A 25028-nucleotide genomic window follows, 5' to 3' on the forward strand; every position below is an offset into this window, starting at 1 on the left:
TAAAATATACATTTCAAGCATTTGATTGGGAGAATTAAGTGAAAAACACAGATCAGAGGTTGTACATCAACTGGTTCTCCTACAATTGAATTTCTACCATCTTCACTTTACACAATGGTAGAAGACAAACCCTAATTTACTGCACAATGATAAAACTAGGACAAATTTGCTGACTGTGTTATCTGTGCTTTGTGTGAAGTAAGATACTTTGGGAATAATTAGTATTTGGAAAGCAAATTTTCTGATACACAAATTGTAGCACCTGTGACAGATTTAGCTTTTGTCAGCCAACTTATAGTGAAAAAAACAACAACTCCCATTTAATCACAGACTAAGAAGGCTAAATGAGAGCACTGACTCTTTAAATGCAGTGCTGAGTCTTAACAATGTCATGAGACTAACTCAGAAAAAAGACAATATTATACAGGCTGCCCCTATAGCACACTGTATTTCCATTTTGTCTAAAAATACAGAATCATTTAAGGCACAGGGAAACATTCAATAGCTTCCAAGGCTAAAGAAGCTGAATTGCAAATTAGAAAGCTAAAATGGGAATAAAGAAAAGTGGGACAAGGTAAATAAATAACAATAGATATACAATCCACATTTTAAGCAATACTAGAAAATGCTGCATATATTGGTCCTTCTGAGAGATGCTGTTAGAATCATTACAGAGCAAAAGAAAATGGGTGGAATACTTGAGGATTCATCCAGGCAATAATCCTGTTTACCACTCTACCATTAGACATTATATTTGACTTCTACATTTTGTGTTCAGAAAGACTGCAGAGTTTAAATGCTTCTGCCTTTTCTTTAGGGTTTGGTTTTGTTCAGTTTTTTTCCTCCCAACACATGGATTGGGAGGTACAAATGTGGCTTGTCACTCAGTTAAAAATTTATTATCCTCTAATCTAACATGTTTAGCTCTCAATGAAAACAAAAGCAATCCTAACCTTTACCATGAAATAAGAATACACAATAAGAAACACAATGTCTTGGTATGATCCTTGTACCATACAGCCTAATCATCAATTTTGTCATTATTTCATGAAAGTTGCATCAAGAGCATAAACACCACATAAAACTAGGAGTGTTATCAAACACACGCACAAAAAGCAGTCCTAAGTGACAGTGTGTATCAGCATAGGCTTTCAGTAGTAAACCGACATTGCAATCTCAAATCTGAGTGTGCTTTCCAAAGGCACAAGAGCAAAAGGCTTCTGAACCAGGTCTCATCAAATATCCTCTTATTCCTAGCCTCATATATATTTTTTTCAATAGTAACCAGTAGCAAACACCTGGAAACAGTATAAAACAAGAAAAGCATACAGTGGTACCTCCCACAACTGCTCTTCCATCACCCAGCACTTCACAGCACCAGAAATCCTAAGCAGATTAGTATCCTTGCATTTAATAGTTATCTTCTGTGAATTCGGCTGGTTGCTTTCTGAACAAATCAGCATTTGCAACACCTTATGAAAAAGCATTTCTCACTTCAGTGATCTGTTGTGTGATACCTGTTCCAAATACCTGCCTGTTTGCTGGTTTCATCTGCTGCTTCCTACTTCTAGCATTAGAAGACACAGTGCATTACTGTTCCCCACTTCACTCTCCCCAAGCCACTCGTGTTTTTACAGATCTTTATGGAATGTGTACAGCCTTTATATTGAGAACTCTGCCAGACCCAACCACTCCCAGCTCTGCTGCAAAGTTATACTGCCACCCCAGCTGCTGACTCCAAAGGTAGTTTGGATAGCTTCTCACCCTGCCTGAACTTTCATTACCAGATGATGAGCCTCACTTCCTCTTCCATTGACAGGCATTCAGCTTAAAAAGGAAAAGACATATCAGCATCAAATACATATCAGGAAGTAGTAAAATAGGAGCCAAAGATCTATACATACCCTACTTGTCTATTCTAAGGATAGAACAAGCAGGAATAGAATCCATTTTTCCTCCTGGGGATGCATATCTAAGTCTTAAGCAGCTTGCAGAGGGGCAGAATACATGCTCTCATTCACTGTAATTCTCCAGGCTGGAGTATTAGCCACCCCTTTTCCTGTACATTTAGTAGTAAAACCAAAGCAAACAGAACAGAGATGCAAGCCACAGAACAGAAAAGGAGGATGACACTGAAAACACAGCTGTCTGAATCTAAGCTGTGCTCAGCACAGCTCCAAAGGAGGCAAAGTGACTTAAAGCCACTTATTCATAAACACATATGCCCAAAACCATCTGGCTGCAAGGCTGCTTCCCATCATAAACTTGCAAGTCTATCACTGACAAAAGCTGTTCCATTGACTGGAGTATGCTGGAGCATGAAGATATGCATTAGCCACCTCCCTGTCAGCTATAGCCCTACAGTGTATATGAGCACAAAAGATGGCAGGCAAATCTCTTTAACAACTCAAGACTCAAGAGTGCTCTTCTACAACTCTTCCATTCTCCTTCACTGTAATGCTGCCTCTAAAGTTTTTCATTGTCATGAAGAAAGTAGGAAGAGTTCACGGACCCTAGGGCACTGTCACACAACATGAAAATTAATCAAAAACACACAACCAAAAGTAAATAGTTGGGTTTACATTTTCAGCACGCATCCTCTTGTAATAGTCTTCCTAATATTTTCACTTAAAAACATAAAGCCACTCTTTGCCAAAAAGAATAATGGAATGTGATCCATTCACATCTGTCAATAAAAAATTAATCAGACAATGCAGTTTTCTAACATGTTTTAGCAAGTCTTAATATTAAGGAAATAAATAAATAAGCAACTAAGTATCCTGACTCTGTGATACCATGAAAACAAAGTCCATTTATTGTACAACCAAAAGATAAGATCCTTCCAAAAATCCCAACAGATTTAGACTACAGTATAATGTGTTATCAAACAATAATCCTAATCCCCCCAAAAAAAAAGAATTAAAAGGCTCAATACTTTTGAAATTATTTCTTGTAAACTGGAGAAGGTAGATTGAACAGTAGTAGGAACAGTGAAAAATGCTAAAAGATTTTGAAAGATGGTTTCAGTAATGCTGTACTGATTAAGGTCTGATTAAGCTTTCAGACCTTTTATTGTATTAGATATTTTTAAGAAAAGGAGATTATTTAAAAGGGAAACGTGTTTCATTTCTTTGCAATATTGCCTGTTAACAAAGCCTCTTGGTTACAAAATAAATTAACTACCCCACTATCCAAACATGATAATGCTCACAACTAACAAAAGGTAGTGACTGATAAAGACCAAAAAGTTAATACCAAAAAGTTAAGCAAGCGTAAAGGAGGAGTAAGTCTCCAAACATGTGCCTTACTTTCAGGGGAGATTTTACACCTATAAACAGAAACCAAAATATCAGACCTAGGACTAAATTCCTTTCTCAGTTAATCTGTATAAAGCTGACTGCTCAGCTGAAGGAACAGCTCCAGACTTACATGAGTGATGCTGAGATCTGAAACAGATTGAGAAACTTCATTTTTCTCCTAAAGAAAACTGGAAAATTCCACTATATGAGGGAGGGAAATGTAGCAAACTATTTTCATCTCCAATTCTTGTGGCTATTTTTCTCCTTTCCCAAGGCTCAGGTAAAGCAGACCTGCCTCTACCTCCCTTTTTTGTATTTCATTCCTACTCCTCAGTACACATCCTCCTCCCTTTGGCCTACAATATGTTCTTGTTCAGTGCTTTTATACATGACTGCTGTATATAACTGAAGATTTAACGCTACAAATAAAAACCTTTACTTCAGGTAGAAGTCAGTCTCTAAGGCTCCAGGTATCAAATCCAGTGTGTTTGTTTCCCTAGAAATTTATATACCTAATCTTAAACCAACAGATGCTGACTCTGACTATAACAGGACCCTTTTTCCTCCCTTCCTTCACACTGCTAAAATCAAATCTGCTATCATACATTATCTTAATATTGTCTAACATTCAAATAAAAAAGTTTGGGCCAGGGTCAGAGTAGTGCACATGGCCGCAAAGATGAGTGACAAACAAGAGGGAGTGAGAACCAGTGGTAAAGGACTACCAGCAAGCTACAAAACTCTGAAGATTCCCATAAGAGAGGAAGACTACTGAAAAGAAAAGTTAAAATAGCCAACTACATTTGCAGTATTTTTCAGCTTTACAAGAGACTAATCCTGAAGAAACAGCCACAAGGAAGAGAAGTGATCACCCTCCCGGCTGGGCAGTCAGCCAAGCAACAAAGGAGTAGGTAAATTCACCTTACTGGTCATGGTCAACACTGTGTAAGGCAAATTAGTTGGGGGTTAACTCTATTTGTGTCAAGAATTAATTTGTACAGTGAGTCAAGCTGCAGAGGTACCTCCAAACTGAAAGAACAGCTGTTATCAGACCAGTTGTCAAAGCGCTACTGCAATGCCAGCTAAGAAGAAAACTGGAAAACAGGTTTTTCCTGGACAAGTAAGCCAAACAACTGCTTCCCTTTCAACATCATCTTACTAGAAGTGCCCAAAACTGCTTTCAGGCAGTCTAGTAAGAAACTGCCAACATACAGAATATACTAGAGTCATAGAATATATTTTCATCATAGCTTCCACCAGAGGATCAAAAATGTTGATTTTCTTCCTATACTTTAATCTATAAAGGCATTAAAATGTTCTTCCTACGAAAACTAAAGTTACTCAAAAGCCAAGAATTTAACTAACTAAAAAAACATTTCAAAATAACAAAAAGGCAGCATCAAAAGTATATTGAAATAGCAAGCATATAAGGAATATAAGGTAATGCCTGCAGATAGCAGGCCTGACTATGTAGATAGCCCTTACCTAGTATTAAAATTATCACATCTGTAACAGTCACAGCATCAAATGCATTCCTGTATCTGCCTTGAGCATCACAGTTTGATGATACTTTAGTGGTACAGCCAGACTAAGCAGGTTCCACAATTTTTGCTGTTCCTTGGACCCATGCCCCTGTTTCTGATGCTGCTTTGCAGATTAGAACCCCGAAATGGCCTATATAGGAGTGAATCTAGCATTCCCCACTAAGGACACCCTTCCTTCCTTGATCAAGTTTACCAAGGAGGACTCCAAACTCCACTGGAATAAATGCAGTGGTGTTGGGTGGCCATTAATGGAGGAGAACAAGCAGCTGGAGGCAGCATTGAGGAAATCAGAACAGTGGTTTCCTAAGCCAGTGGCCTCTCCAAGTATGTGCCAAGTATTATGAAAGAGACTGGACAGAAAGACACACAGTGGTGATTTCAGAATATAGCTAAGAGAAAGATTATCAGTGCATCTCATTTAAGAGGAACAAAATTTCATTTTGAAGTGTATTTCTCTAAAAGTGATGCTCAAATGTTCTTTTCAAATGTTTAAGTAACAGTTGGTAGTGTCATTTCTCATCAATAAGCTAATTTTTATAGTGAATTAGTTAACCTTCATTAGAAATCATGTGTGGATGCTGCATTCAAAACTGAAGTAGACTAAACTCAGAAACTTAATAAAAACACTAAAATCATAAATCAAAGAAATCAAAGAAAGGAAATAACATTTAACTTCAGTTTTTAAAGTGTCCACATGGGGCTACCATGAGGTTCAACTAATCCAATTATAATTCCCACCTTCTGCAGCTTTGAATGAACTTTTGTATTACCCTGTTTAAAATGTCTACTACCAGGAGCGTCTTAGCTAGCTTCTAGTTCAAACTCACAAATAGGTAAAAAGAAGCTTAAAAAAAGCCCAAAAGGTGTGCAACATACTCCAAAGCCATCATACAAAAATTCACTTCAGCTGTGTTTTGCCTTCTCTTTGGGTCACTATTTCAGGGAACATATAAAATCCTAGGGAAGAAACTCAGTGGAATCCTATGACTGTACATCAGCTGAAATTCCAGCCCTTAATTTCCAAAAGGTGCATTTAGACTTTTTTCACGTACAACAGTGATATAATGCTGACAAACCAGCAGCAACTGGAAAATATCCAGTCAACATGTAATACCTACAATTAAATCATTATGTCTAAACAGCAAGCTATAACTACTAATCAGAAAGAGTGAAACTGGAAGCACACATGGAAATAAATCTTAATTCTCTCTGGAGCCAACAATGCTGAATGGGCCACATAATTACAGCATTTTACTTTGTCCTTTTTCCTTTGTAATTCATGATACTCCCATTGATGCTAACAATAATCAGATCAGCAGAACTGACATTTCTGGCATTATAAGGGCCAATGGGAGTTTTAGCATTGATTTTGCGGGAGAAAAATTAGGGCAATGTTGAGAATATCTCATCCATGATATTAGAAGTATAACATTCATTTAGAGGATCCAGACAGGACCTGTGCCCTGTTACATGCAGGCTGAGATACAGGAGAAGCCAGTAAAAGAAAGCAGGCAAGAGCCATCATTAAGTCAATGGGATTACTTTCTTTGCTCTACCCACTGCTGGTTGATAAGAAACCAGTATTATAAATTAGAAATAAGCCAACTAAAATCAACATGGCCTTCATTTTCATTCCAACACAAGAAGAAAAATTTTAAGTGCCTAAAGAATTCAATTTTCCTAGGGTGACGTTATGATGCTTGTATCCCCATTCATGTGTTCTGTTAATATTGGATATTATGTTCTGTACCTTTAAGACCGGCTCTGAAGCGGGAAAGTTTTGTTTTGGTTTTCTTATCAGCCTGGCGGGACACAGAGACTGCAGCTTTGGCTTTTGCTGCTTTTGCTTTTTGCTTTTGCTCTCTCGCTCTTGCTCGCTTTGCTTCTGCTTGCTTTTGCTCTTTAGCTAATTCAGCTAAACTGTCCAATTTCTTCCTGGACGGTTTCTCCTTTCCTTTTTCTGATCACTTCGAACCTGCTCCGGACTGGGACCTGGGAAACACCAAGATCCTGCACCTTCTGGCCTGCAGCAGCAGCCCCAGCGCCGGAGGGACTGAGACCAGAGTGACCACCCCCAGAGAGACTTTCTGAATTTGTCATCTTTTTCAGAGTGGTGTCATCCGGTATTGTTCATTTTGTGTGCTGGGGGGTGCTGTGCTTGTTAAATAAAACAGGTTCTTTCCACTCCTCTCCGAGAAATCCTTCCCGAACCGGCTGGGGGGAGGGGCTGTGTGGGTTTGCTAACTGGAGGAGCCCTAATTTGGAAATTCTCCTCCAAATTTGCCCTAAACCTCGACAAAATCTTGGTGCCCAACGCTGGGCTCGAGAGAGTGAGTGGAAAAACCCTGTTTTGTGGGTATTTTGGTTGCCATTACTCTCTGTTTGAAGCAGTTAATAGCCATGCTTTTTGAATTGATGATGAGTGTTGGGGTGAAGGCTTGCATGTGCTTCTGGTCCCTAGGGTTTTTCGAGATTTTAATACCTCTGTGGTCCCTAGGTTTATTTTCCTATCCTGAAATAGTTCTAGTATTGTCCCTCATACGTAGTTTTTACAGCAGAGGGGCAGTGACCAGAATAGCTATCCTGCTGGGCTTGATGGCAATGATGTGCAAGAAGTTTATAAACATGTTGGGGTCTGCTCCAGGTATGAATGGTTCTTGGCTATGGTTATTCGTCCAGTTTGTTAGAGGAAGAGCAGCAGGGAATGAGGCTTTTCAGCCTTTGCTTTCCTTCTTCTCCTATGAATCGGTTGCATCAGTAGTAAAGGATGTTCAGTTTCCCCTGAATGTTAGAGAAACCATCTTTCTTGTATTCAATCTGGTAACCTTCCTCTATACAGTCTGCTGTCTCTCCAGAATGAGGGCTGAGATTTCTAGACGGGCTGATGAGACCCCTGACTTAGGAGTAGACCCAGGGGTGAAACATCCTGAGTGGTGTGGGAAATGGGAGGAAATGGGCCACATCCTGAAGGAATTCTCCGACCCTATAGTCTGGGATTTTCCCCATAAACAAATTCAGAACCCAGCTGAGGTGGGGAAATATCTGAAAGAGAAATACCAGGATGAGCCTAAGGAGAGAAAGGTCATTGCAGTGAGCTGGGCCCTGGCGTATGCTTATCGCACTCTGTTGGAGACTGTAGGACAGCAGACGGAGGCAGGGGGGCAGGGAGATAAATCAGCTATCCCAGTCACTCAGGCTGCCGCCAACACCACAGGCTCAAAGCCAGCAGCCAAACCAGATAGTGAGCCTAAGCCAGCAGCTAAACCAATGGCTGTTGCTACCAGTACCAGAAGTGGGAAATGCACAGACAAGACCAATCGACCAGTGGATGATGATGATGATGATGATGCAGCAGAAGGAACCTCAATGCCTCCTGACATAAAATCAGGAGTCAAAGCAGCAGGTGCAAGACCAGATGCAAATATTGAGTCCTTTTCCCTGAAGGACCTTCGTGGCTTACGGAAGGATTACACCCGACGACCTGATGAATCCATAATTAGTTGGTTAGTCCGTCTCTGGGATGCTGCAGGCGAGGCTACAATTCTGGATGGCACAGAAGCGAGGCATTTGGGATCCCTGTCACATGATCCTGTCATTGACCAAGGAATGATGAGGGGGGCAAACCCTCAGAGCCTCTGGGCACGGGTCTTGGAAAGTGTTGCACAAAGATACCTGTGTGCAGATGATCTTTATATGCAACAGACACAGTGGAAGACCATAGAGCAAGGGATCCAACGCCTGAGAGAGATGGCAGTGGCAGAGATTATCTTCTCAGATGATGTGACAACTAGGAACCCAGACTTGGTGCCATGCACGTCTGTGATGTGGCGGAAACTTGTGCGACTTGGGCCACACGAATATGCTTCTGCCCTAGCCATAATGAAGCGGGATGAGAGGGACGAGACTGTGCTGGATATGGCAAGGAAGCTCTGAGCATATGCAGATGCTGTGCATGGCCCAACACATGCCAGAATTGCAGCGGTAGAAACACGTCTGCAGAACTTAGAGGATAAGATAGAGGAGAATCATAAGAAGCTCAGAGAGGAGATTAAAGAAGACCTTCTCCAAATCTCAGCAGTACAGATCAGAGGTTCTGGTATCCAAGGCAGACGTTCCCCAGATGGCCAGAGAAGGTACACCCCACGAACAGAGCTGTGGTTCTACCTGCGTGACTGTGGAGAAAATATGAGGAGGTGGGATGGAAAACCTACTGCTGTTCTGGCACGACGGGTGCGTGAATTGAAGGAAGCCACCAGGAAGAAAGCAGCTCCAGTTGCCTGTAGCCGAACCGCCAGGTATGATGCTGATGATGCCACGTCTGATCCCCTTGAAGGAACATCTAAGACATATGCCCAGGGAAAGAAGGATAACCAGGCTTAGAGGGGCCCTGCCTCTAGCCAGGTAGAGGCCAGGGAAAATCGTGTTTTCTGGTCTGTGTGGATTCGTTGGCCTGGCACATCGGAACCACAAGAGTAGAAAGCTTTGGTTGATACTGGCGCACAATGTACATTAATTCCGTCGAGACATGTGGGGACAGAGTCTGTTTCTATTGCTGGTGTGACAGGGGGATCCCAGGATTTCACTTTGGTGGAAGCTGATGTGAGCCTCACTGGGAATGAGTGGAAGAAACATCCTATTGTGACTGGCCCAGAGGCCCCATGTATTTTGGGCATAGACTACCTTCGAAGTGGGTATTTCAAAGACCCAAAAGGACTCAAGTGGGCATTTGGGATAGCTGCTGTAGAGACAGAGGGCATCCAGCAATTGAACACCTTGCCTGGGCTGTCTGAGAATCCATCTGCAGTAGGATGTCTGATGGGAGAAGATCAACGAGTGCCAATTGCCACCTCCATAGTGCATCGACGACAGTATAGAACTACTCGAGATGCTGTGATCCCCATCCATAAGATGATCCGAGAGCTGGAGAGCCAAGGGGTGGTCAGCAAGACCCACTCACCCTTCAACAGCCCCATTTGGCCTGTGCGAAAATCTGAAGGAGAATGGAGATTGACTGTGGACTACCGTGCATTGAATGAGGTGACTCCACCACTGAGTGCTGCCGTGCCAGACATATTAGAGCTCCAGTACGAGCTTGAGTCCAAGGCAGCGAGGTGGTACGCCACTATAGACATTGCCAATGCATTTTTCTCCATTCCTCTGGCAGCAGAATGCAGGCCTCAGTTTGCTTTCACGTGGAGGGGAGTGCAGTATACCTGGAACCGACTGCCCCAGGGGTGGAAGCACAGTCCTACCATCTGCCATGGACTGATCCAGACTGCACTAGAAAGGGGTGAGGCTCCAGAACATCTGCAATATATTGATGACATCATTGTGTGGGGGAACACAGCTGCGGAAGTGTTTGAGAAAGGAAAGGAAATCATCCAAATCCTCCTGGGAGCTGGTTTCGCCATTAAAAAGAGCAAAGTAAAGGGACCAGCTCGTGAGATTCAGTTCCTGGGAGTGAAGTGGCAAGATGGACGGCGTCAGATTCCTACAGACGTCATCAACAAGATCACAGCAATGTCTCCACCCACCAATAAGAAAGAGACACAGGCTTTCCTAGGTGCCATAGGCTTTTGGAGGATGCACATTCCTGAGTATAGTCAGATCGTGAGCCCTCTTTACCTGGTCACCCGCAAGAAGAACACTTTCCACTGGGGCCCTGAGCAGCAACAGGCCTTTGTCCAGATCAAGCAGGAGATAGCTCATGCAGTAGCTCTTGGCCCAGTTAGGACAGGACCAGATGTGAAGAACATGCTCTACTCTGCAGCCGGGAACCATGGCTTGTCCTGGAGCCTTTGGCAGAAGGTGCCTGGGGAGACTCGGGGTCGACCACTGGGATTTTGGAGTCGAGGCTACAGAGGCTCTGAGGCCAACTACACTCCCACAGAGAAGGAAATCTTGGCTGCCTATGAAGGAGTCCAAGCTGCCTCAGAGGTGATTGGTACAGAAGCGCAACTCCTCCTGGCACCCCGACTACCAGTGCTGGGGTGGATGTTCAAAGGCAAGGTTCCTTCCACTCACCATGCCACCAGTGCCACATGGAGCAAGTGGATTGCTCTTATCACTCAGCGCGCCCATATAGGTAAACTAAATCGCCCTGGGATTTTGGAGGTAATTACAAATTGGCCCGAAGGTGAGAATTTTGGTGTCACAGATGAAGAACAAGAACCAGTGACACGGGCTGAAGAGGCTCCTCCATATAACCAACTGCCCCCAGAGGAAACACGCTATGCTCTTTTCACTGACAGTTCCTGTCGCATCTTAGGGATGAACCGGAAGTGGAAAGCAGCCGTATGGAGCCCCACACGACAGGTTGCACAAGCTACTGAAGGAGAAGGTGGATCAAGTCAACTTGCAGAACTCAAAGCCGTTCAACTGGCCCTGGACATTGCAGAAAGAGAGAAATGGCCAAAGCTCTACCTCTACACTGATTCATGGATGGTAGCCAATGCTCTGTGGGGATGGCTGGAGAGGTGGAAAAAGGCTAACTGGCAGCGTAGAGGAAAACCAATTTGGGCTGCTGATGAGTGGAAAGATATTGCTACCAGGGTAGGGAGGCTACCTGTGAAAGTCCGCCATGTAGATGCCCATGTCCCCAAGAGTAGAGCCAATGAGGAGCACCAAAACAATGAGCAGGTAGACCAGGCAGCAAAGATAGGGGTGTCAAAGATAGACCTAGATTGGGAACACAAAGGAGAGTTATTCCTAGCTCGATGGGCCCATGATGCCTCAGGCCATCAGGGCAGAGATGCCACCTATAAGTGGGCAAGAGACCGAGGGGTGGATTTAACCATGGACAGTATTTCACAGGTTATCCATGACTGTGAGACGTGTGCTGCCATCAAGCAGGCCAAGCGAGTGAAGCCCCTCTGGTACGGTGGGCGATGGTCCAAGTACAAGTATGGGGAGGCCTGGCAGATTGACTACATCACACTGCCCCAGACACGCCAGGGCAAGCGCTACGTGCTGACCATGGTGGAAGCCACCACTGGATGGTTGGAAACCTACCCTGTGTCTCATGCTACTGCCCGGAACACCATCCTGGGCCTGGAAAACCAAATCCTGTGGAGACATGGTACCCCTGAGAGGATTGAGTCAGACAATGGGACTCATTTCAAGAACAGCCTTATCAGCACCTGGGCTAGCGAACATGGCATTGAGTGGGTGTACCATATCCCCTACCATGCACCAGCTGCAGGCAGAGGGGAGAGGTACAATGGACTACTAAAAACCCAGCTAAAAGCTTTGGGTGGGGGATCTTTCAAAAATTGGGAGCAGCATTTAGCAAAGGCCACCTGGTTAGTTAACACCCGAGGTTCCACCAACCGAGCAGGTCCTGCCCAGTCTGACTCCCTGAATGTAATAGATGGAGATAAAGTCCCAGTGGTACGTGTCAGAGGTTTGTTAGGGAAGAATGTGTGGATCAATTCTGCCTTGAGTACAGACAAACCCATTCGTGGGGTTGTCTTTGCTCAGGGACCAGGTTGCACATGGTGGATAATGCAAAGAGATGGAACAACACGATGTGTACCACAGGGAGATCTGATTGTGGGGTGAGAAATAAATGCATGATGTGTGGTAGTATGTTGATGATATGGGGATAAGGGGTGGAATGTCCTAGGGTGACGTTATGATGCTTGTATCCCCATTCATGTGTTCTGTTAATATTGGATATTATGTTCTGTACCTTTAAGACCGGCTCTGAAGCGGGAAAGTTTTGTTTTGGTTTTCTTATCAGCCTGGCGGGACACAGAGACTGCAGCTTTGGCTTTTGCTGCTTTTGCTTTTTGCTTTTGCTCTCTCGCTCTTGCTCGCTTTGCTTCTGCTTGCTTTTGCTCTTTAGCTAATTCAGCTAAACTGTCCAATTTCTTCCTGGACGGTTTCTCCTTTCCTTTTTCTGATCACTTCGAACCTGCTCCGGACTGGGACCTGGGAAACACCAAGATCCTGCACCTTCTGGCCTGCAGCAGCAGCCCCAGCGCCGGAGGGACTGAGACCAGAGTGACCACCCCCAGAGAGACTTTCTGAATTTGTCATCTTTTTCAGAGTGGTGTCATCCGGTATTGTTCATTTTGTGTGCTGGGGGGTGCTGTGCTTGTTAAATAAAACAGGTTCTTTCCACTCCTCTCCGAGAAATCCTTCCCGAACCGGCTGGGGGGAGGGGCTGTGTGGGTTTGCTAACTGGAGGAGCCCTAATTTGGAAATTCTCCTCCAAATTTGCCCTAAACCTCGACAATAATCTTCTGTAGTGCAACTCTATGAACCCAATGTAAATGGGGCATCTAAAACTGAATAAAAATCTGTATTCCAGCAAATTTTGAGCTACTTTAAAATATGTCCTGCTTTGCTGAAAATCCTTGATAAAATATGAGAAATATTAAATTGAGAGGTTTATTACCCTTGTAAAATCCAACTTCACCTTTTAGCTATGAATATGAAGAGGAGAGCGGTTCAATTGTGAAACACAGCAGCAGCAGTTGCAGTGTGGTGGCAAAGCAGTTTGTAAGTGAAGTCTAACAGACTTCTGGAACAGTTAGAAGGATTGCAAAGGTAGTGCATGGTAGAGTCTGATGGTATCTGCTGTGCAGTGAGAAACCTGCTAATATATGAAGCTTGGCTTTAAAGAAAAATGTATTTGATGTGTTATTTGGTAGCAGTACTAAAATACTGAGGTAAGGACAAATCCTACAGAAATAAAGCACTCTCTGAAATCAAACTGCATACATTTGACTGAATTTGTACTTTAATTTAATTCTGTCTTGTCTGGTAGTATAATACCCTTTAACCTAAAACCACACATTGCTCAAAGATTATATTCTTAGTGCACACAAAAAAAAAAAAAAAGATGGAAAGTTTTCCAGAGATATTTAGATGGCACCTGCTAATTGTGATATGTTGGCTGCTCATTCCTCTGCATTAATCTGAACTATGCCCAAGAACTGCTAACCAGGCAAAAAATCTCTGCTGTACTTTTCTGTAACAATTTTCTCTATATAAACACCAGACTTGGAAAGAAGTTATTGCTACTTGTTATGAAAAGGTGTCCATAAACCAATCAAGAAAACTTACTGCAAGCATGTCACCGTGTCTAGATCATAAGGACCTGCAACACTCTCACATTAACAGTGAATAAAAGATAGAGAAGAAATGAGAAAATGTTTCTCATTTTGCAAAACACCTTTAGACAATTCAGTACCGAGAGCTGCACCTTTTTTTTTCCAAAATGAAGACACCTTAAAAATCATTAGCCCTTACATCTGGAGATATGTGTGTCAAGCTAGCCACAGTAACTTAGCTTTAAATGCATGTAAGGGAAGGAAAAAGAAGAGGAAGGAGAAGAGAAAAAGGGAGTAGGAAGAGAAGAAAGAGATGATAAAAAAAGAGGAAAAAGTTTTCACAACAGCATGTTTTGTCCAGCATAGATTCAGGATATTTTTTTCTGAATGTCCTCCACTAGACTGAAGTAGATTGATCTATTTATTTAATTTCCAATATATATAACGTGTTAACTAGGAGTTCAATCCTGCTGTATTTGTTCTGAAAATATCCCCACTGACTTCCAGAGAGCTAATGGAAATTCCGATTGCATAAGAGCAGCAAAATCACGCACAAAATTATTCCCTTCCAGTGCCCTGTAAAATCCACTGAGCTGCCTTGTAACAACAGAGGTAGGGTTATCACTGAGCTGCTATCAGGAAAACAGTGTAATTCTATTCCAAAAGAAAACATATTTGTAAATAGCTGCTGAGCCTGCTGACATTATCTGGAAATTCTTACCTATCACTCTTTCTCTTAATAATTCCTATAATAAAAATGAAAGAAAAAACAGTCATAACTGAATTTCATATGCAACAAAAAGAAGCTCACTGAAGGCACACCAAGTGAATACCTATGCAGTATCTGTAACATGACTGACTCTAAGATTGCCATAAAGGGCAATGCTGTTCCAAGAAAACAAACTTGGTTTATACACTGTGTGTATACTAATTTTTTTTCTTTTTGTAAAAGCTTTATCAGCACAGCAAATTAACATTTTATCCTAGCTGAAGAACACCATGACTTCCTCCTAATGAAGGCAATACCATCCATAACCTTGATCTGAACCCAGGAACTAGGGACACTGCTGGCTTTTGAGGTTCAGCAGCAGCTACCCTCACCACATTTTATGTTCCTTGCTGCGACCTCCAATGTAGGCAAAGGTGAACTGAAATCCTGTCTTCAAAGAGTCCATCTTAGATTGAATTCTTCTCCAAAATTTAGTCAACACCAGAAAGTACTGAAAAATACCACTTTTTTTTTTTTTTTTTTTTTTTTTTTTTTTTTTTTTTTTATCAGTGTGTCCTTCCATCTGCTGTCCCCATGCACTGGAGCACAGCTCTAAAGGTCAGAAGGAAAATGATCTTGTTTCAGGAAAATGCTTTTTCCTAGCTCTGATCACTTTTAGATATCCCAGCAGCAATAGAGACCCTCTCTCTCCCTGCACTGACAGCTCACAGCTGCTTACACTCAAAGGGAGACTCAGGCCCTGAAGCAGAAAGCAAAGAGCCCATGTCTCCCTTCTCCTGGCAACCCCCAACAACTGTGGAAGAAAACTGTCTGATCCAAATGCTCCAGGAATATAAAGCAGAGCAGAAAGATGGAAAGGAGATAATATAACCTAACAGGAATATTCTGCTAATGCACCATTTCAGGAAGAAGCTCCCTTTGCAGAGCACCAACGTTATATGGGGCAAAAATCCACCAGCACACATGACATGTGGCTGCTAAAATTGTGGGTGCATATGTTCAGCCTTGCCAATGTTCTGCTTTCAAAAAGGTAATAGTTTAACTGTAGATAAACCAAATACCCTCACTGCGTCTGTAGATCAGCTTGTTGCACACCAGGACAGCACTGTGGTCTCATTTGTAGCAGAGCTGGACTCTGTGACTGATCCTGATCTGTTCTGAATATCTGAAGTGGTTTATAATGCTAAACATTTTAACAGAATATCTTCTTGGGTTTCAAAACAGATATCCAAATTTCATGGCTCTTTTTCATTTTACTGACATTGGTCCAACTTCCCTTCAGATGTACAGGCACTCCATTCTCATTCATCTCTTTAAAGAAATATTGGTTGAATGATCAACATTTTCTGGAGGCTCACCTTGGTGTTTTCACAGGCAGAGCAGCTGCCACACAGTTGACAATGATAGCAGTGGAAGCTGTGCTTTGAGCACATAAACTCTTCTGACCCTAAGTGCTAAGACTTGGGAGTTTTGCATACTTCAGACCTATGTAAATTTTAACTTTAATTTCTCTGTGCCTAGATCTCCACCCTAGCACCATGCCTTTCTTCCCCATGAGGTTTCTGTCCTCTGCATCAATTGTTGGTGATGCACCCTGACACCACACTGGATGACATTTAAGAAAATTGAATGTAGCAATTAGGAACTGGGCTACAAAGCAAATGAGAAGTATATGAAACTACTGAACAAAAGAACAATTCAGTTAGCATGGTCCACCTTGTGAACTGAATCAGACATTGTCTTATGTAGAAAACACTGGGTACTTGCATAATTTAAAAAAGTGATAAAGGTGCACACACAGGAAAAAATAAAAAAAGAATGGAAAAATAAAATTAACTTTAGCATTTCTCAAAAACTTTACATTTAAATTATGCAACTTCAAACACAATTTTCCTTTAAGCATTAGCCTTTTTTTACACACAGTATACTCAAATACTCTTGGAGTTAGAGGAAGAATTTCCATTTTTGGAGTGATACCCAAGTCTGGCCCTTACTATGCTATAAGTCTTTAATATTTTGAAAGGAAAAAAATATTGTGACACGAAAACTTATGGAAGTTTCTTATGCAAGAAACAGACCTACTGTCTTTTACTGACCTGTGTAAGTCAAAGTCTATAGGAATTCAGTTCATAACGCTGAATTCATTTAACAAATGTAAACTAAAATCCAGAGTGATGTAAATTAGAAGCAAAAGAAATGCTGAGGGGGCAAAAAAGGTGAAAGATGCTAACAATCTCATATGACATGCACTGTAGAAAAAGTGATGTCAGCTCCTATGAGATTTCCTATGATTTCTAAAGTCCTCTCTTTAACATGCTCAAGTTCTCCAGCTGACAATTCTCAGATAAAGGGACTGGTAAGAACTACCTTAGACAGTTCATTGCCAGAACATCTATGGTGATACTTTGATGTCCACTAAGGTCATACACTCTGCTTTTCTAAACCCGAGAAGGTGGGTGCAGAATCAGCTGAAAAGTACTTTACTCAACATCTAGTAAATGCACCAGCTACAACACCAGAGGTACTGTAGATGTAAAGATGCTTCTCCTGGGTGGCAAAAGTTACATCCTTTGACTGAGCAAAAGAAGACTCCAGGTAGTTCCATGTGCACTGTTGATCTGCAGGTAGCATAGCAGTTTACTGCTTCACTGACCTTGATCCTAAGATGCCTGATTTTTTGTCTTTGCAGATTTTTTTATGTTTTTACAGAAAACTCTTGAAAAGAAGTCTCTAATGATGTCTCATTAAAGATAGCAAACAACTAACTGTAATTAATTGGTAATAAAGATATAATAAATAGGTATTATTTGGGTACACTGTTTAATACACTATGTAAAAAATAGATTATCATATAATACCATGCAAATAGATGAAAATATTCCATGCATTACTATTTCGTGCACATGGTAGGTGTCTAAAAAACAGGAAAAAGCAGTGTGGATGAAAGGAACTTTAAACAGCCAGCAAGATGATACTAGGAAGCGACTGAAATCTGAACCTTGCTGTATTTAATAGCCTGAACACCACACTTCCCCAGACAGCTCCTGTGAAAGGCCAACTAATTTGTTTCAATACAGTGGCCATTCTACAGCACCAAAAGAGACAGTGTCTATCCAAAGCACCGCATGAAAATCCCTCCAAATGTACAATGTGAAGCCTAAAAAGTAGTTAATTTATCACAGAAGCAGAGATTCCTATGGTAACTAATTCAAACTGCTGATGATGCACTAAATCAGAGTGAATGATGAACACATACATAGCAGCAAGTGAAGTTCAAAAGGATACAGATCTATGTGATCAATGAGCTGTCACACAGCAAATGAAATGCAGTGTTGACAAACGTACAGTAATAGAGATGAAGCTCCAAAATAATCAAACCAAATACAAGAAAATAAACCAGTGCAGAAATATCTCATTACAGCACTGGAGGTGCCTTTTAAAACACATCTACCAAACATTCAAATCACTGGTACTTCTCTCTCTATTTAATTTGAAAAAAATAAAAACCAAGCACTGAATACTTGAAGAGATGCATTGTCGTAACGCAGTAAAATCTTCCCAAAAATGCAATCCAGTGACACCAGACATGTAAGAAACCTTTTGTTTCAGGCACAGAGTTGGAACAACAGCCTACAGAAGAAAATCTCACACAGACCTAGTGCCGTATTGCATGTTACCACCCTGAGTGATGACTGAAAGACAAAGCCAACTTATGGCTTCTACCTCTATCAGTTTGTGCAGATCAGAAACATAATCAGAGCAAGTGGTGCTGACCAAGCCTCGTCATATTCTAACTACCTTCTTACCTGATTAATAGCTTTTTGACTGAAAAGCAACACCATTTTGTAAGAAGAGTACTGCCATTCAGTGATGTGCACTTCTTGAATTTTCCTGGAGCATAAGAAACTGCACATCATGAAAGATGCCAGAACTTTTAAAAAGACATAAATCACCTGCTGTGAGAAGGAAGGATTTATTAGACATTTTCTACAAAAATAATAGCTGTAACTTTCTCATATGCAAGTGTTACCAGCTGTGGCTACTACTGTCATTATTCAATTATTCATTCCAGCCAATAGAAATATATTCTCTTTTGCTTTTACCTACAGAGTGCTACAGTAAGAATTTTCGGTCTGTAACTAAATCTTCTGCTTGAAATGTCATATAATTCAAGACATCACATCTTTGAAGGGCTTTTCAAAAATCCTACCTTCACTAGTCTCTTGGATGCAGCTTTATTGTATAATCAAATGCCCTTTCAAGTATATTTACCATCATAGGAACAGTCCATTTATTTTTGACAGATATGAATCTCTACAAAGACATCTACACTGTAAAAATAAGCACTTCTACCAGAGTTTTACTTTCTTGCAGACTCCTTAACAGAACAGTTTGCTAAACTGTTACAGATCACAGGCACATTTGTACATTTCCATCAGATCATATTTATTGGTAAAAAATATCCACCAAAGAACCTCATTCTCCTCCATCAACTTTTCTCTTCTTTTTAATGCAATTGATTGTTTTCTTTGACAAATAAGGGATTTTTCACCCCCAGCCTGTCTCCACCGGCTATTTAAAAAGTCCACATGCTGAGTAAGAAAAAACAAGCAATTAACAAATAAGGTAGCAATCATCTTTGCTTCTTGTTCTAAACCTTATTTTTTTCCTCTCCCTAACCCAAAGTTAAGTTACACCTTGTCTGTTGTAGTGTCTGCTATATTAAAGCTCTAATTCTTTAGCTCTTAATAAGACGATGAATCATGCCTTGATTTGGATGAAACCACAAACAAATCAAACACAAATAAAGAACTACTCATTTTTGTTTATGCTACTTTAATAAGACCTCAGAATTACTCTTTTTTATCATCTGTTAAACACTTAAGGACATAGCTAATACATTAAAAAGAATAGAAATAATACTGGAAATATAATAGAGTGGAGAGGTAACAATAGAGAAGGTTCCTGGTGTGTGTGGAAGTTAACTTCCAGACACAGTTGCTGAGCAAGACAACTAAAAAAGCAGCCCTGCAGGAGCTCTTGTTTGTGAACAAAGACTGGGGGGTGACATGAAGATTGGAAGGCATCTTGGGCTCAGCAATTATGAAATGACAGAGTTCCAGTTTTCAATTCCTGGAGAAATTAGGAGAGGGGTCAGCAGAATTGCTACCTCGGCCTGTTTATGACACTCTTTGAGAGAGCCCCTTGGGTTTTTGCCTGAAGAGCAAAGGAGTCCAGAAATGCTGAACATATTTAAGAAATCCTAAAGGTACTGGAGCTGGCCATCCCCACATGCTGAAAGACAAGCCAATGGGGAAGACCATCAGCCTGGCTGCACAGAGAGCTTTGTCTGGAGCTCAGATAACAAAAACAAGTTTATCACCTTTGGAAGAAGGGGCAAGCAACTCAGGAGGACTACAAGGGCATTGTGAGGTTCTGCAGGCAGAAAATTTGAAGAGTCAAAGCCAAAGTAGAACTTTATCTAGACACTGCTGTAAAACACATTAAAAATATGTTTCTATAAATACATTAGCAACAGAAGAAGGGCTGAGAACCTCCATTCTTGGCAGAACACGGGGAACAGCATTGTGACAAAGAATGAGGAAAAGGCTGAGGTACTTAATGCCTTCTTAGTCTCAGTCTTTCATAGTAAGACCAATTGTTCTTTGGGTACCCAGCCCCCTGAGCTGGACAACAGAAATAGAGAGCAGAACTAAAGCACCAAACATCTGAGAGAAAATGGTTGGCAGTCTTTTACACCACTTAGATACACAGAAGTCTATTGGAAAGGACAGGATCCATCCAAGGCTCCTGAGGGAGCTGGCAGCAGTGTCCACCAAGTCACTTTCCATCATTTACCAGTAGTTCTGGCTCACCGGGTAAATCCTAGACAACCAGAGGTGGGCAATGTGACACCCATTTACAAGAAGGGTTGGAAGGATGTTCTGAGGAATGACAGGCCTGTCAGCCTGGCCTCAGTGCCAGGGAAGGTCATGGAGCAGATTGTCGTGAGTGCCATCACACGGCAGATGCAAGACAACCAGGGCATCAGGCCCAGCCAGCATGCTGTAAGAAAGGTCCTGTTTGACCTACCTGACCCCCTTCTGTGACCTGCTTTGTGGATGAGGGAAAGGCCGTGGATTTTGTCTACATAAACTTACTAAAGCTTTTGACACCATTTCCACAGCATTCTCCTGGAAAAACTGGCTGTGGAGGTCTTTTAGAACTCAGTTACTCAGCAAGTCATTAGAATGACACAGGAGGAATGAACCATCAAGTGCATTTTCAGAATATTTGTTATCTGAAGAGATTTATAAATAGTAGTAGTATTCAATTTTGCTATTCTACAGAAATGACATTTAGTTGAATATTAGAATTCCATGTTAAAAAAGGATTCAAGGCAACATAATTCAAAAACCCAAGTGATGGTATCAAGCTAAAGAGCTAAAATGCCTAAACCAGTGCATGACAGAAAGGGTAGATTTGTCCTCCAGTTTCCCTTGTCATTAGCAAAGCTATGGCCCCCCAAATATTCAGTGCAGGAACAGTATTTTATTCGATTTGCAAAATGCAAAAACTTAAATGATTGACAGATATTTCCAACTGTATAATTTGTAGCTTATGTAAAACTTACGAACTTTATGTTTTATTTTGTTCAGCTTGAAAACATACACATGGAAAATCTCTATCTGGATTTCAAACTGGTTTTAGTTAAAATCATCATCTTCCTAGTGAACTGATGCCAAGACTTGTACTAGTCAGATTTTCAGTTAGATTTTTCATAGACTTTCATGAGCAAACAGAATGGTTTCTATCCAGAGCCAAACCAGTGAGAAGCAGAAATAATAGGAAACCATTCAAATCAAAAACCAAAGCTCCATTACAACTTTAGGGTAATTATGATTAATCCCTGCATAGCTATTCTTTGATCTGAGCTTTTTTCTCAGTCTATTTCAAGACAACTTGCACACTGTTATTTCGCAGGCAAACACAGAAGAAAACAGAAAAACAGGGTTTAAGATGTACACACTAAAACTTTTCTTTTCTAAAACCCTGAGTGACATACTCCACTGGGAAAAAGTGCTACTGAAATCCTCTATGAATGGATCTGTCCAAACAGAAGTTTCTGGCTAGAATATGGAGTTTGCTAGACTAAGGACAGAAGTCTTACTGTTTTAAATGACATGATGGTTTTACCCTTGATATACACAAGATTTTATGAAGGAAACTTCTGATTTAAAGAATTCTCATCTGGATGAGAAATTTATCTAATTGATCTGACTTGGTGTTACAACTAAGCAAATGATCAAGCTGGTCCCATGAGTAAGTTATGCTACAAACCCTGATTGTACTGTAAATTCTCCAAAAAGCTGCATTTCCTCAGCAAGTTTCCTTTCATTGCCTTTGCATGGAAAATACCTCTCTGACATGACCAATGCATTCATTTAATTTTTGGTTTATATTTTATCTTCCAATTTATTTTGGTTAGAGGTAGAATTATTCTGTTAAAAAATGACCTGATCCTAGACGTAGTTTATTTAAATTTCAAAATGAAAAGCTTACTAAGAACAGATAAGATTGATTACTCCTTCCAACTTAGCATAATTGTATTTCAGGTGAACATCAATTTACTTTAAAGGACACTTCTAAGTAGCAGGCTGTATCATACATAATTCATCAATCACAGCTGCCTGTAACATGATTTACTCAAGCAGATTTCAATGGAATAGAGGGAATTGCATTGTTTTTTATGCTTTGGCTTGTTTGTTTTTAAATAGTTTACAAAACACTCCTTTGTCCTGAATTATTGCTGAAAGGAGTTCATCCTTGGTAATCAGCATGTTGAATTTCTTTCTCTTTCCATAGAAATGTTACCTCTTCAAATTTCTTTTAAAAGACAGAGTGAGTTTTCAAAACATCGTTAAGGCAGAGAGCACTCCATGCTTATTGAAGGTAAAAATAAAGCTCAAGGATTTTGCTATGGAGGAAAGCATGGCAAAATATTTATCTGAAAAGCATTATTCATTTTAGGGCTGTTTATTTTCCAGCTGGCTTATATTGTTATTATTTGTTAGACCAGCAGTGAAACGCAGGTGAAGAGAAGTAGTTACTTCCTCAGCTAGTCCTTCACATATTTGTCATATGGATAAAGTGGCTTTTATGTGGCACTCTACACAAAACTGTATGCCAGTTGAAGTACAATCACTTCATACATCAAGAAATATAGGTGAAACTGCATCTTCAATCAAATTCAGTTTCAGGGACATGGTGGTACTTCAGATGGTCCTAAGGTAAAGAAACATTTCCAGAAATTGATGCAAATATAGCTTCAAAAGAAAAAAGAGGGAGCAAGAGAAACTGCTAGAAATACACATCTACACAAAGATGGAAATGCCTTTACTTACTTGTAAGCCCATTTGAAACACTGAGTGACCCATAAAGCTAGCCAACATTCGAATCAGAGCTGCACCCTATGGGAAATAATAGAGAAACAAAGTTACCGGTTTTGAATTCCAATATAACACAATAAATACACTCAGAAGCAGGCATTTCCACCCAACACTAATATGCCTGAAACCTATAACTTATACAATCTTTATTTCTGCTAGAATGAAAGAGAGAGAGAGAGAGAGAGAGAGAGACAGAGACAGAGAGACAGAGAGACAGAGAGCAGATAATGCAAATGCTTACTAGGAAAAGTGAGGAGGCAAAGTCATAATAAGCGTTAATAAGTGATAATAAGTGCTAATATCCTGCCCCATATGTTGAATAAGGCGCAGGTCAAACAACAGACTCTCCCTACTGCTGGAGCATGCATGTGTCAGTTCCACAGGTGACTGAGGTGACTGACCCCAACCCTTCTATGCACTCAACAGAAAGGCCCAGTTTTAATTGAGAGCAAAGAAATAGTGTCAACTGCAAATTCTACCTCAGTGATTATTCACAATACTTTTATCTCCATTACACTATTGTACATTAGGATTCAGTGATGCTACTTCCCTTTGTAACACCTTCAAGATCTGGGGACTAAAAGCAAATAATTTCCATTAGAATTTTATAAGATGTGGATATATATATTTGACCTATTAATAGTCAGGTTATTTTCCAGACGATCGTGCAAAGAGGTAAGTACTTGTATAGCACTCTTTCTCTACTTATAGCAGTTCTTAGCCTCTTCCTCTTCAGGCAAAGCATAGAGATCTAAAAGACAAGTGATTCTAAATCCCAGTACTTACTGCAAGAAGCAGACAGATATTTGCAAGAGCAGCTTTTTTTAAGCATCCTTTTAAGCATCTTCTCACACTCTCAGAAACACAGTTGCTGTGTATTTTCCCTTTGCCCAAGTGCTCTATTTCAAGCAGAAATAACTTTGCAGATGTGACCATTTGGCTATAATATCTGATGTGACCATTTAGCTATAATATCCCACTTTACAATATAATTTCAAGACAGTCTTCCAATCCCTATATTTAAATGTTTTACTTAGTACTGATCACCATACAAGAGGGAGGATACTTGTGATTGCAAATCCATTAATTAAAGGCTTGAAGAAAACATGATGCTAGAACTCAACCACCTCATCTAGAGACGAAGGACCATAAATTAGGTTAACACTCAATCAGACAATAATAAAGAAAGAGGGAACATTACACAGATTCAAAAATTTACAGATTCTAAAGCCAAAATGACTTATATAACATTTGTTCTGCATTAATTTAGTAATTTAGGCAAAAAACCCTATGGTTTCTCTTTCCATTTTAGAAAATTCAAGATCAGAATAATGTTTCAGAGTACTATCTAATGTGTCACAACTAATGTTTACTCTCACAGTGAAACTACACACCTTTTTACTAATTGGAAGATATCTAGTTTCATTTACTTGAATTTATCTAGCTTCAGCTTTCAAAACAAGGCTCTATGTCTTTTCCTGCTAAATTAAAGTTCAGGATAGTTTGGAAATTTAACTTTTGTCCAATTTTTAGATCATTTTACACGTGTTCCACTTATTTTTTTATACAGTGACTATTTTTAAGCACTGAATGGATCTGTAATAAGCAACGCTTGAAATAATGACATAAATCAAAAATATTTGTAAATTATTACTAAGTTGTAAGAAAACACAAGTCCTTCATACAGGCAGCAAAACCAAACACTATATAGGTTGCAGAGTAACTGAGCTGCTTTTAGGAATTGAATAGTGAATAAACCAAAGCACAATTTTTGCATTATTAGCACTAGGGTATGTTGTTATGGTGGTATATAATGTTACTGGAAGACAAATCATGTCTGGAACACATTGCAGAATAGGAAGTAACACCTTTCAAAACAGATTATTACCTGTGCAGACAATACCATAGGTCAGGAAACATTATTGCCCTTATATTACGAGAGAAAC

At 40.5% G+C, this 25028-nt stretch overlaps 1 protein-coding gene across 1 annotated transcript in view; it reads right to left on the reverse strand.

The window, feature by feature from the left end:
• The window catches only part of TRHDE (thyrotropin releasing hormone degrading enzyme), a 213069-nt gene that overhangs the window by 76870 nt on the left and 111171 nt on the right, over positions 1 to 25028 (reverse strand). Inside the window, exon 7 of the mRNA XM_071423413.1 lies at positions 23038 to 23103. Within this exon, the coding sequence (XP_071279514.1) occupies positions 23038 to 23103 (66 nt within the window). The remainder of the gene's footprint in view (positions 1 to 23037; positions 23104 to 25028) is intronic.

Source organism: Agelaius tricolor, unplaced genomic scaffold (genome assembly GCF_023055355.1).
Source record: "Agelaius tricolor isolate 1412-34295 unplaced genomic scaffold, bAgeTri1.0.p SCAF_3, whole genome shotgun sequence".
Taxonomy (NCBI): domain Eukaryota; kingdom Metazoa; phylum Chordata; class Aves; order Passeriformes; family Icteridae; genus Agelaius; species Agelaius tricolor.